General features: G+C 44.9%; 1 protein-coding gene across 7 annotated transcripts in view; it reads right to left on the reverse strand.

Annotated features, from left to right (window-relative positions):
* LOC149359415 (multidrug resistance protein mrp-7-like) overlaps window positions 1-13,184 on the reverse strand; it is an 86,482-nt gene that overhangs the window by 27,533 nt on the left and 45,765 nt on the right. For 5 of the 7 annotated variants that reach the window (XR_016288778.1, XM_089571630.1, XM_089571627.1 and 2 more), the window contains 4 exons: window positions 11,109-11,312; window positions 9,171-9,317; window positions 6,346-6,439; window positions 3,421-3,626 (listed from right to left, as the gene is read on the reverse strand). Coding sequence is in view for 6 of the 7 variants with exons in the window: in XM_089571630.1 (XP_089427756.1) it covers window positions 3,421-3,626; window positions 6,346-6,439; window positions 9,171-9,317; window positions 11,109-11,312 (651 nt within the window). In the remaining variant the exon portion in view is untranslated. The remainder of the gene's footprint in view (window positions 1-3,420; window positions 3,627-6,345; window positions 6,440-9,170; window positions 9,318-11,108; window positions 11,313-13,184) is intronic. The other 2 variants (XM_089571626.1, XM_089571628.1) reach the window with 2 other exon arrangements.

Here is a 13,184-nt window from a genome sequence, read left to right on the forward strand (position 1 = left end):
TGTCTCATGTGGTCGGGGGCACCATACGGCCAATATTGGTGGGCTGTGGCCCTGCCCCTGCCTCGCGGGCATGTGGATGGTATGTGTACCATGATATCTGTTAGCTTTGCGTGCACACGCAGTCTTTGTTTTGTTTGCTTTTCGTTTTTTTTTCACTTTTATTTTTTTTTGTTGCCATTCCTTTTCTTTCCTCTAGCTGTTATATTTTTCATGTTTTAATTGTTTTTTATGAATTTCGCTCGTTATATTTCTTTGTTTGTTTGTTTTTTTACCTGACTTTTGTTATTTACTTGATCCTCTTTTCTATTTCCCTTTTTTCATGTACCCCTTCTGCTTTCTTAAGCCCAGTATCTCCTGTTTGTTCGTTTTTTTTTCTCCTCGCTTTCTTTTCCTGTCTCTTCTTCCTTCTTACAGATCCCCGCACCTTCCCTCCTCCTGGCCGCCCGCGAGCCTGTCAGAAGAAACTAGGCACGCTGGACCCATCATTGTTTCATGTTCATTTCGTCCTTCGTAATCCTTCAGGGGCGCCTTGTCTTAAAAACCACTTTTCCCCGACCATCATTTGTGCCTTTTTTTTTTCCTCTCTTGTAATTGGTTTTTCTTAAATTTTCTTTTGGGCGTTGGCCCCTTTTATTTTATGTTTAATTGGATCGCCTGCGATAACCTCTGGTTGGGTGCGGGCTTCCTCTCCAATTTTTTATTTTATTTTATTTCATTTCTTGAGAGTTTACAATAAAAGGAGTTGGCCAAAATGCTTCGTTTAATAAACTGGTTCTGAAAGGCTCCTTCCGGCCAGTTCCTGTCTAGTTTTGAGCCTTTCCGCTACTTCCCAGAAGAGATCAGGGGAGTCTCCCCGGGCCCGCTCCCCCGGCTGTGGGTCGCTATGGTAATGATGATGATGATTAAGATGTCCTCAGGCTTAATGGCACATACCACTGGCGCTATGGTAGCTTTCCTCTCCAATTTTTTTTTCCTTTTTCCCCACCTACGGGTGGTAAAATTATAATTGCCCTTGGGCCTCTTCTTTTATTTTCAAATTGGATTAAGCCTGTTGTACGTATGTGGTGCAGGCAGGGTCTTATTATTTTTTATTCTTTTTAAACTGCCCCAACCTAATATATGTCTAGTTTGGAGGAGCATGCCATGCTTACTGGCTTCTGGTTTGGTTTATCGAACTTATAGTCCCAAAGTACCCGCCGCGGTGGCTCAGTAGTTACGGCGCTCGGCTGCTGACCCGAAAGATGCGGGTTCGATGCCGGCCGCGGCGGCTGAATTTTGATGGAGGCGAAATTCTAGAGGCCCGTGTACTGTGCGATGTCAGTGCACGTTAAACCCAGGCGGTAGAAATTTCCGTAGCCCTTCACTACGGCGTCCCTCATAGCCTGAGTCGCTTTGGGACGTTAAACTCCCAATAAATCAACAAATAGTCCCAAAGTGACTCAGGCTATGGGGACGCCGTATTCGAGGGCTTCACATAATTTAAATCACCTGGGGTTCTCTAACGTGCATTGACATCGCACAGTACACGGGCCTTTAGAATTTAGCCGCCATCGATATTCGACCGCCGCGGCCGAGATCGAATCCGCGTCTTTCTAGCCAGCATCCAGCACCCTAACCACTGAGCCACCGCGGTGGCTTTAATTGCTTCTCCTGATATGGCATTGATTTTAATAGCCTCTCTCCTGTGAAAGAAATATTCTAGATTTGTCGGCTTCCACGTATAGTAAACACAGTGACATTTTAACTTGCGCTTTGTCAAAATGAAAAATTTTAAAAAGAAGTACAGTAAACACCAACGGCTGATGACTCTTTGCACTGCACTGGGCTTGAAGCGTGTTTCAGTGCACCTTTAACTCAGCGCATCATATACCATTCTTCTGAAGCATTTTGTCACCTGACAAATGTCTAATGAGTAAAAAGGCTTGGGAAAACATTTTGAGTATCTTGAATGCCTCAGAGTTGTCTAAAAGCAAACAAGCCTTGTTCTTGTGCAGACATCTTACTTTTGCTGCACTGCAGAGGCACAGTCGTATTTTTTTAAAAACTACCCAATCTTCGCTCAACAATCATTACATAAAAATTCGCTGTGGCTTAGCTTGGTTAAGCCCGGTAATTGCGAAAGCAATATCCGTAGCTACGCCATGGTTCAGCTGGTAGTGTAGCTGGTGGTGGTGCTTGTGGTTAGACTTGTGGTGATGCATCGCTTATACAATCCAATCCAATCCAATTTAATTTAATGTAATGTAATGTAATCTAATCTAATCTAATCTCATCTAATATAATCTAATGTAATCTAATCTAATCCAATCCAATGCAATGCAATTCAATCCAATCTAATCTAATGTAATCTAATCTAATCTAATCTAATCCAATCTAATCTAAGGCCGCCGGTGGTGGCACCGCCAGTACTCACAGACGGCGCGAAATGGGCGCCCAGCTCTTCGGCGTGACGTCACACAGAGGTCATGCGAAAGGTCAATGGTGGCACCGCCGCGTCACGGCAAAGGCTTGAAAGTGCAAGTAGTAAAGCTGTCGCTTTAAAACTAGCTACATGTATGTTAGGCGACGGTGGCTGTTGTGTTCCCAGCGCAACAAAAATTGCTTTGCAATTCCGTGTTCTCAACCAAACTGACTGTATACTCACATTAAGCAAACAAGGGAAGTGGAATGAGGGGCTCGTTATAAATATGAATGAAGCCAACAGCCACAGAAACCAAGGGGCACAGGGGATTTTTTTAATTTATTTATTTATTTTGTGGTGTTGATCAATTTAGAATATTACTGAACATGTTATCGCTGAAAGCTAATTGATTAGAAAAGCAGAAGAAAAAACCACTGCCGCCGGTGGGATCCGAACCCACGACCTCCGAATTACGCGTCCGGTGCTCTACCTCTGAGCTACGGCGACGGCTATCAAATCTTCTGCTCTCGGGGGTATTTATGTTTACAAGTAACCTATCCTTGAGAGTGTTCATCAGCGCCACCCGCGTTCATAAGCGGCGGACGTACAACGTCCTGAGTTACCGCAGGTAGTGACGTGGAACGTCATCGAACGGAGAGGGTGGAAGCTGCGTGAGAACCCTCTTATGCTTCCTATGGAGTCAAGGCTGCCAGAACCGAGGCCCTCGCTAAGCAATTAAGCAAACAAGGGAAGTGGAATGAGGGGCTCGTTATAAATATGAATGAAGCCAACAGCCACAGAAACCAAGGGGCACAGGGGATTTTTTTAATTTATTTATTTATTTTGTGGTGTTGATCAATTTAGAATATTACTGAACATGTTATCGCTGAAAGCTAATTGATTAGAAAAGCAGAAGAAAAAACAACCACTGCCGCCGGTGGGATCCGAACCCACGAATAAATTAAAAAAATCCCCTGTGCCCCTTGGTTTCTGTGGCTGTTGGCTTCATGTATACTCACATTGCGTGCCAAACAGCCATCCAAGCGTCTCATGTCTCCAGAAATGGCCGAAAGGAGCGAAGACTTTCCGCTTCCCATGGTACCGACGACGCCGACGAGGGAACCGCTCTTTACGGATAGATTGATGCCAGCCAGGGTCGGGCTATCCACGACACTGTCCCTCTTGGCCCAGGCGAAGGAACAGTCCTTTATGCAGATCTCGCCAACTGCGCGCAGTGTATTGGGGCGGCATGTCGATGTCGCAGAAGTAACGAACACACCTTATTCAAACTAAGCCTCTCTCATGACGCGTTTTCTTTTATAGGCCGCCGCGGTGGCTCAGTGTTTAAGGCGCTCGGCTGCTGACCCGAAAGACGCGGGTTCGATCCCGGCCGCGGCGGCCGAATTCCTTTGGAGGAGAAATTCTAGAGGCCCGTGTACTGTGCGATGTCAGTGCACGTTAAAGAACCCCAGGTGGTCGAAATTTCCGGAGCCCTCCACTACGGCGTCCCTCATAGCCTGAGTCGCTTTGGGACGTTAAACCCCATAAACCAACCAACCAACCGTTTTCTTTTATAACAAACTTCCGGCACACTTGTCAGATAATCGCGGAAAACGCCAATTCTGGCCACTGAAAAAGAAGCCTATTGGGTCGAAATTATCTGGAGCCCATCGCTAAGGCGTCCCTCATAATCTGAGTCACCTTGGGTTGTTAAACCCCAGAGAACCGAACAATATGACACGTGGAAAAACTATCTTTAAAGAGTGCTCGAAAGCATCTTTTTGCGTTTGATATCTCGTGCGACATATCCGATTCGAAATTTTTTAACACTGGACTCACTTTCTGTGCTGACGACTTTGAAATTCGCAAGTACGATATTTTGTCCTTTAACAAATGAAAAAAATTTTAAAAGTTAAATTTTAGGTTATACAGTTGTGTTTAATTTCCACTGCACTGTGTAAATTAAGCCTACCTTGCCGTACAATCCACTAGTTATTAATAGAAAGCTTTGTACCCTATGGTTTCCAAAACACCCCTCATACATTTCTCTAACAAACAATTCGTAGTAACTAGTTCGAGTCGACCAGTGAGTGGCTGCCGCCCAAAGACAAATCCTTGTCCAAGATAATGTGCTCTCGCCATCCCAGAACTTAACTAGACGCTTTTCAATCAATGCTCTCAGCATTCATCTGATTCTTGTGATGACTTTGGCAAGTGCTAGTCCTCTTTCTTGCACCGGACGAGGCAGCAAAAATGCATGCCTTGGCAAAATAGAGATGGCAGTTCGAATTTGGTGCCGTAAGCATTGAAATACGTCACTTCCGGATAATTCATCTACGCACACTTCATGTGCACCTAGCGCGTACGTTCCTTTTTGTGCAAAAAAAAAACAGAACTGGTTCCCCTGCAAGGTTTTTAACGACTTTTTCTTTGTTTCACAGGATGATCTAGCATTGTTACGTTCTTGGTAACGAGCTCCCCATTCGCCTTACTATCAGACTGTGCTTCATAAAAGTTAATTAGTAAACTTACATATTAAGGTAGTCAATTGGCCTGACTTTCAATATGACTGACATCCACCGTGGCTGAAAAATGAAGCATTTGTGTTTTCGACTACAGTATTTCTAGAAATTTGTTATAGTTCCGGCTGAAACATTCAGTATATATATATATATATATATATATATATATATATATATATATATATATATCGTTTATGTACAGCAAGAGACCGAAATGTAGAAGGTTCGGTTTTATAGAGTTTAACGTCCCAAAGTGGCTCAGGCTACGAGAGACGCCGTAGTGGAGGACTCCGGATAATTTCAACCACCTGTTGTTTTTTGCCGTGCACTGACATCGCACAGTACACGGGCCTCTAGCATTCTGCCTCCATCAAAATGCGACCGCCGCGGCCTGGATTTAACCCGCGTTTTTCGAGTCAGCAGCCGAGCACCATAACCACTGAGCCACCGCGGCGACTTAAATTTAGAAAGTGTGTGAGGGACTCTTACAATCAGTGGAAAGGAAAAACAAATAAAGTACAAGTTGCTATGCAACGTCCCGAAGGTGAGCGCCGTAGTGGAAGGCTCCGTAATGATTTCGAGCTCCTGGGGTTTTTCTGACGATTAGTGGCATAGCACAAAACGCGAAAGTTCTTGCATTGTGCATTTAATCAAATGCGGCCACCGCGCCTAGTTTAAATCCCGCGGCGTTGGGATCGGCAGCCGAAAGCCAAAAGCGCTCAACCTCTGCGACGGCTTATCGACGGCTTATCGAGTACACCTCTAAAGCGCATAATATCTGCCATTTGCAAACAGTTTCTTTTTCCATTATCAACCCTTACTTCCAATTCTAAGTACAAAAGAACAAAAAAAGCTAGTGGGTGATCACACGATATGATGCGACAAAAGTTGCACATTTCGGTTTTGTATTCATCTGCTCTCCACTGTGCCTGTCAATTTTATTTCACCGTCGCTTTTTCGTTCTCCTGTTGGGTAGGTGCTGGGTGGAGGCCTTCTGGAGGATGGAAAAAGGTTGAGTATGATGGGTGGTGGGCTCCCCTCACTTTTTTGCCGAGGCATCGGCCTCGGATTGACGGCAACGGCAACGGACCATGCCGTTTGAGAAATTGCATCCCTTATGAAAATGGTCTATAAACTGTCTATAGACATCTTATAGGCTCTGTTGCCTTCCTATAGATATTTCTTTTCTTCAATTCATAGTCTATAGAGTGTCTAAAAAAGTCTAAAGTGCATGGCCATAAAGATATGATTATCAATGTACTGTAAATAGAACTTCTATTGCCTTTAGGCTTGTCTATAGAATGTCTATAGAAAGTCTGTTAACATTATAGACAAAAGTGTATGGAGTGTCTACAAACTGTCTACAGTAATTTTTAAAGGTACTTCTACTGCCAAGGCCGCAAAAGAATCTACATTTCTTACATGGAACTTTAGGATCGTGTAGCTTCCCATCTTCGTCCGCGCAGTGCTCCTCTTCTGCAAAAAATGCAACTAATCTTCTGCAGCTCCGAAACGCCTTCAGAGAAAAAAAAGAAACGATGAAATGGAATTGGCTTTGACGCTGGGAATTTTTCAAAAAATAACTAAATAATTCCCCAGATTGCTTTTTGTTTCTGCAATATATATCCGAAACCAACGATTTTACCGATAGATTTGATACCTTTTGTTGTGGACAATTACACGGTTTATGTAGACGAAAAATTCTTAAGGAGTGTTACAGCAGATGTGCAGGAGTAATTTCACGCCAGTGATTATATCCTTACAGAGCTGGACACGCGTAAAAGCCCAAACCAAACTACCCTGGAATCCCGCCCAGAACTGATGGACGCAGCTTAGGATTTTTCTGGCAACTGACCTAGGCGGGCAAAACCAATATTTATCAGCCATGCTGTGCTCGTCAAACCTAGACCGGAAGCACATGCACGAGTGGTAATAAGAGAACATCACATTCAAGAAATGAATTGCCTTTTACACCTCTATCAAGCTTGAGAGGCAGTAAGGGTGTGATGCGTGTTTAGAAAGGGTACATAAAAATAACAACACGTTTCTAACCCATAAACCAAATGAGTCATCCTGCATGTTATTGAGGTGTTCGCTTTAAAATTGTTTTGACTAGCAATTTACATCAGCGATCAAACACGCCCCTCTATGTATAATTCTTCTAGTCTTGAGTGCTATGCCGCTGATCAGCAGTAACGTGAAAGCCGACAACCCCAAGGGGATCACAACAAAGGAACTGTTATTCAAATCTCCTCCACGGCTGCTGCCGTTTAAAGCAGTTGCCTTAAAGGGGCCCAGAAACACAATCTTAGTTAACTGTTTTGCCTGTTGATTGCATACAGCGAGTTATAATGGTGCTATTAGCGTCGGTAATACCGCGTATATTCGGTTTTTTTGATATTTTAATGTCCTCCCAAAAACAACTTCATGGCTCTGATGGTGTCGCCACACAGTGGCGGGTTTTTAGCAGCGGATATGACATCACCTGGCGCGAGCTTGATGATCGGACAAACAGTAAATATACTGCAAATTGTGTGAATAAATAGAGACACATTTTGTCACCTGTCTGCGTTTAATAATAGATCAACAAAAACAACTTGTTTGTCTTAGATAAAAACCCAGCAAAGCAAGTAAAATAAAAATACACCACCAGGGGCGCTCTGGCATGGAAACGACGCTGCCAGTCTCAGCAAGAACGAGTTATAGAGAGCAGGCAACCATGGAGTACAAACTTCCGCGACGTGCTCTGGCTGGCTGTTTTGATTGGTTGCGCCAGGTGCCGTCATTGGGAGAGCGAAATAGGAGTGGGAAGCCCCGCCAAAATCGAGTTGAGGGCAGCGTTTTGTTTGCTTGTATTTTCAAATTTCTTCACTGAATAACTCCCGTTCCTTTGCATCGATTCCTGTAATTCTTTTTAAGTCAGCATCTGTGTGACATAAAGAACCCACCTGAAGTATAGCCGGTATCCCCCCAAGCAGTGTTTCGCAGCCCCTTTAAGACAACATGCAAAAGGAGGTTTTTAAAGCCCTCTGGCTTGAAGTATGTCCATACAGTATATTTAGAAGCACACTATATTCATACTCGTGAATGTACCCCGCACCTTTGTAATCATAATGACGTATTTTGATGGAAATAAGCCATGAAATGAACGAACAAAGGCTACTAGTTTTGCTCAATAAGTTTTCATCTTTGGGATGTACCTTAATTGAGCAATGCTGTTTAAACATGCTGCATTTAGCTAAAAATTTCCAGTGGTCGAATTCCAAACAGCACATCATTTTTCAGAACACCAGTCTCCTTAAGCGGCTACATTCTTCCACTACCGGGGCACTGTGCTCTCGGCGTGCCAAAGTAAGAACATAGGTGCGACTGTTGACGACACCAACGGAGTACTGAAATCGTGACCTCTTTGTCAGACCTGAAGCGTATTTCCTTAAGATGTCCCTTCATCTGGTGGCCCAAAAAGCAAATTCCAGATTGTGCACGGACTGGGCTGCGCAATGGGTGAGGTTGGAGGCTTACATGCTATGAGTTTTGTTATTCGACGGTGGTGTACACAGGGATGTACAGCGATGGCTGAAGAGTATTGCTGCCAATAAGGCATATATCCCAAAGAGATAAGTGTTCCTGTGGTAGAAGGCACTCCAAACCTTCATTTAATATTGACGCATTTCAGTTAACAGAGATGGTATAAGCCATGTGGCAAAGCTCGCTGTGCACATCTCGTACAACCCCGAAAGAAACATTCTCAGGCCATGCAGGTTTCAAGCGCCTCCGCCTCATCGTCTAGGCAGCAGAAGGCAAGACGGTTGATCAGTCATACCTCAACTTGTGGCCGCTGATAACATCATTATCTAAGCTGGAACTGATTGGTGCGCATGTAAATTTAGTTTATCATTAAAACACCTTGCAATACGGCTTAAAAGCAGCTGTGGGAAGCAACAGATCTTAGCTTACACGAAGTCCTTCGCCACCACGTCTTTAGTTGTCCAGAAGAGGCTCCTAGTAAAGGTCACTTAAACTCTTTGAATACGATTATGAGTTTCTGCGGCGTTACGAAAACCTTAGTCGATCGAGATACAGGTGTCTTCATTATTTCATTTCAAAGGCTTCTGACTGACTCTGTGATAAACGCGTTTTGAGCACATTTTTTTCATAACGTGATGTCGATTCTAGCCATCTAAGACTGCAGAGAGCGCTGGTCCCGTTTCTACCTCGATTTCACATTCGACCTACTGTATACCCACCTGGCTCTTCATCCTGAGGACGTGTGGCATGCTTGTCCCAAGGGAGTCCGTTATCGTGAGCATGTAGACGCAGGAAAACAATGTAGCAGCGCTGAATGCTGCATCAGGGTTGGTGAAACTCACAGTGGCAAAAGCAGCAATTATCATCTGAAAAAAAAAAGAGCACTCAATAACTTCATATAAACATCACTTTCAAACGATAATGACCGTAAGTTTTCCGTTCACTCAGTCTCGCCCTAAAGTAGGCACTCAATGAAAACGCCCTCGTCAAAGCATCGCTGACAAACACTTGGGTGACCGCGAAGAGCAAAGGATGTTGAATGAAGCAACGCAAGTTAAGTGGTGTTCACTGCAGTAACAAATTACACAGTAGCAAGCAAGAAAGCATCGCGAAGTCATAATAGCAAACACCACGACACCAGACCGATGACACTGGACAGTGGATAGCATGCGCTGCAACAAAAACTAATACTTGAGAATCGCCGTTTCTACGAGTGTCATGTAATACCGATCACGCATTTTTCACATCCCTACAGCTGATTTCCTTGATCCTCAGCTGGCTTCAGCCATCAGAGCCTCTGGACGTCATTCAGGCGAAAACGAGGTGTTCAACGCGCACCCTAGCGCTTTACACACGCACGCGGCGCCCTCTCTGGGGGGGTGGATCTAAATATTAAGGCGAAAGCTTTTAATTGCTCATGCTCGCGGTCGCGTCCGTCCGCTCGCTGGAATCCTGCCAACTGTGGCCTCTCCTCCGCCAGCGGCACAAACTCCTCCCCTCCTTAGCAACCGGCGTGCCGGTGGGGGGCGCAGCTGAGCATAGCAACCATGACGTCACACAGTAGCGGTAGAACGAGCGCGCGCGCGTCGGCGGTGGAAGCTGCACCGCCGCTCCTTCGCCAGACGTCTCGGTTCAGTCGAGTGGGTGAGACGCATGGCTCCGAAGCGGCCCAGTGATTCCGCGCCAAGCGGTTCGGGGAAGCGGCAATGGGTTGACCACAAGGATTTTGCCAAGCACACTTTAGAATTTCCAAAGTGCCTTCGGTAATTTTTTTCAAGTCATAACACACACGAACTGCGCCTGTATTGACTGCTCAAATAAATCGCTCCATATTCATTCGGTGAGCAAGCACTGTTGCACTGAAGTCGACTAAATAATCAGAAAAAAAAAATGTGAATGGAGTACCTGTGAAAGATGAAGCCTGTAAACCAAACAAAGCCGCAAGGGGAGTGCTACATAGCTGCACAAAACTTATCTGGCAATAAGGCATTTTTTCGATCCTTGTGCACACAGACTGCCGTTGCCCTGAGGGGGCCCTCTAATAGCCTTTGAATGTCAAAACTTTGCAGTCTTGAAGTGCACTGCGAGTGGACCAATCACGGGAAACTACTTTGGATGAAGGAAAACGCTGACAGAAACCGTGTCGAATATGTGCGATTCTGTTCCTTTCGGAAAAAAACAACTTTTACTGCATTTTTTGCGTAGTTATGATAGCAATAGTACATCTTTCTTTGCTTTATAATGATAATAAAGAAGGCCTCGCACTTTGCCACATAAAAATTATGATAATGGGTCATCTCCAGTAAAACTGCGCGCCCTGCTAATTAATAAACAAATTACAATTTCTCTCTTTTCTCATTAAAGAGATCCCTAGAGGGTGAATGGTAGCAGCAATAGCAATGACAAGCATCTTACTTTTATTCAGTAGTGTGGTATCTACGGATGCGGAACTTTCTAACGATCAGATAAGCATTATGTTAGTCCATTGAATGCAAAGATATAGAAGCGGAGAAAGTTTACAGCATGGTACACGTGGCTGTACTCGATATTTGTAGCTTGTTTCAGGAAATTTCTAACAAATAAACGAAGGACGAGCGCAGAGTCAACCACGAAATATATTTTCACACAAAAAATTCTGTCAGTAGCCGGTTCCTTACCACCGAACTAGACGCGCTGAACAGCGTGTCGAGAACGGTCTCCAGAACGTTGAAGCGGTATACCTGGTCGATTTCCTTCGTGCGGAGTTGAAGAAGGCTCTTTTGAAATACATTCTCTAAAGCTGACATTTTGATTGGGCGTATGGACAACAGGAAGTCGGTGAACTTCCTCAGCCGCTCATCTCGATACTTGTAGAGTATTCTCTGTGAAGAAAAAGCAGGACAGTAACTTTTATTTTCAACTCAATGTTGCAGGTTACTTTCCTGTCTCAGACAAAGGAAACAAAAATTTCTGCTGTTGTCATTTCTTGCCACATGCTTAAAATTTATCCAGGCATTACTCAGGTCCACATCACACAACTCCAACACAAGGATATTACACAAATACAACACAAAATGGGCCACTATTTCGGCTGCTGACTCTAAAGACGCAAATTCAATTCCGGCTGCGACGGTCGCGTTTCGATGGCGGCGAAATGCTAAAGGCCCGTGTACTGTGCGACGAAGGGACGCGCTAAAAAACCACAGCTGGTCGAAATTATGCAGGGTCCTACATTACGGCATCCCTCATATTCCTAGTCGCTTTCGTACGTTAAACCCAATAAAAACCAACCAAACCAAGCCTCGAAAAGCAGCGCCATTTTTAACGAGAATGTATATCGATGCATGCCTTCCTGAAAACACATCTAGGAAGCCTAAAACAGCGTTCCTTGTCCAGTGGCGCCTAAAATTGGTTCAAGAAGCAAGCTACAGGCCTTAAAAACTAAACATGTTGCTAACGGCATTAACAGGAAAAGACTAAAAAAACAACATGAGGAACATTTATGAATTAAACGCTGTTCTGCAAGAAGAGGCGCTGCTAAGAGAAGTTGGTGTGAACTGGCGGTGGCGATAACGTAGTGAAAGACAAAGCCTTGTTAAATTTGTGAAACTTAAATTTTTAAACAATGCGAGCCCAAACGTGAATATATTTCTTTCCGATACCGTGAACGCACATGATGAAAAACTTCACGTGCATGCTAAAAAAAAAAACTACGGGGAACACTTGTCACCTTAAGTATTAAGAGAAGAATGCTAAAGCTGTACCTTTCGCATTTGTCGCAGCTTCTATAGCAAGTCATGTGTGCGCTTGTGTCACTTGCTTTGCAACTGTCGGTAAGTCAACCGCCATATTCGGACTGCTGCTGGCTGCAGTAGTCAGACATTTTCATACTCACATTTTTTTGCTGATTTATGATTTCACTTCTCTTGCAGGTTGCTGTCGAGAAACTATAGGCTGCTCACAACCCGGTGAGAAGGTTATGATGGCGTCACAAGGTCACGCGACCTGTATCGACCTATCAATAATTGAACTTGCCCCCTGTCTCGGTGAAAAGGTTGCTCACGATCCAGTGGCTAGGCGTCACCTGCCAAGGTGGGCAGGTTCTATAAAGTCACAAAGTCGCATCACCTCTCTGGGCAAAACAGCGATATTTGTGACATCGAATATGAGCGGGGTATAGGCCTCTTGCGCTGGAGTTTGAGGTAACGTGGCGGCGCCTGGTGGCAGCAAGGAAAAGCTGGCTGGGTAGTACCAGGTTGGGTAGTAGTGAGCGCTGGCTGTGGCGGCGTACCTTTCTAGCCTGCGTTTTGCGTCGATTCGCACGTTTTTCTGCACTGTTGTGAGTGCGACGAGGCTCGTCACTTGTGACCAACCACTCCGCGGCCTGGCCGTGGCTTTGTTTTTAGAAAACCGACGCTCCGTGCGCCTTAGGACGAAATGCAGGCAGCAGAAGGAATCTGGGACGCCGATCCGCCCGAGAGACTTCGCTCAGTCTCGAAAAAGCGTCACCGTCGTTACTGCTGTGTCGTGGGCTGCCACGAGCAAGAAAGTCTGAATCCCAATATCAAATTCTACCGTTTTCCTTCAAGGTCTCACGAAGCGGAGCGCCGGGCGCGCTGTATAGCTGCAGTTCGACGCACTGAGTAAGCGAACCTTCGCGTTGTGCTGGCTGCTTCGCCTCCCTTGATGTTTGTTTGGTTATCCGCGTTGCTCAAATTCGTTCTTTTTGCACATGCAGTCCGGACGGCAAACCG

Source organism: Amblyomma mixtum, chromosome 2 (genome assembly GCF_055824585.1).
Source record: "Amblyomma mixtum isolate Tamu chromosome 2, ASM5582458v1, whole genome shotgun sequence".
Taxonomy (NCBI): domain Eukaryota; kingdom Metazoa; phylum Arthropoda; class Arachnida; order Ixodida; family Ixodidae; genus Amblyomma; species Amblyomma mixtum.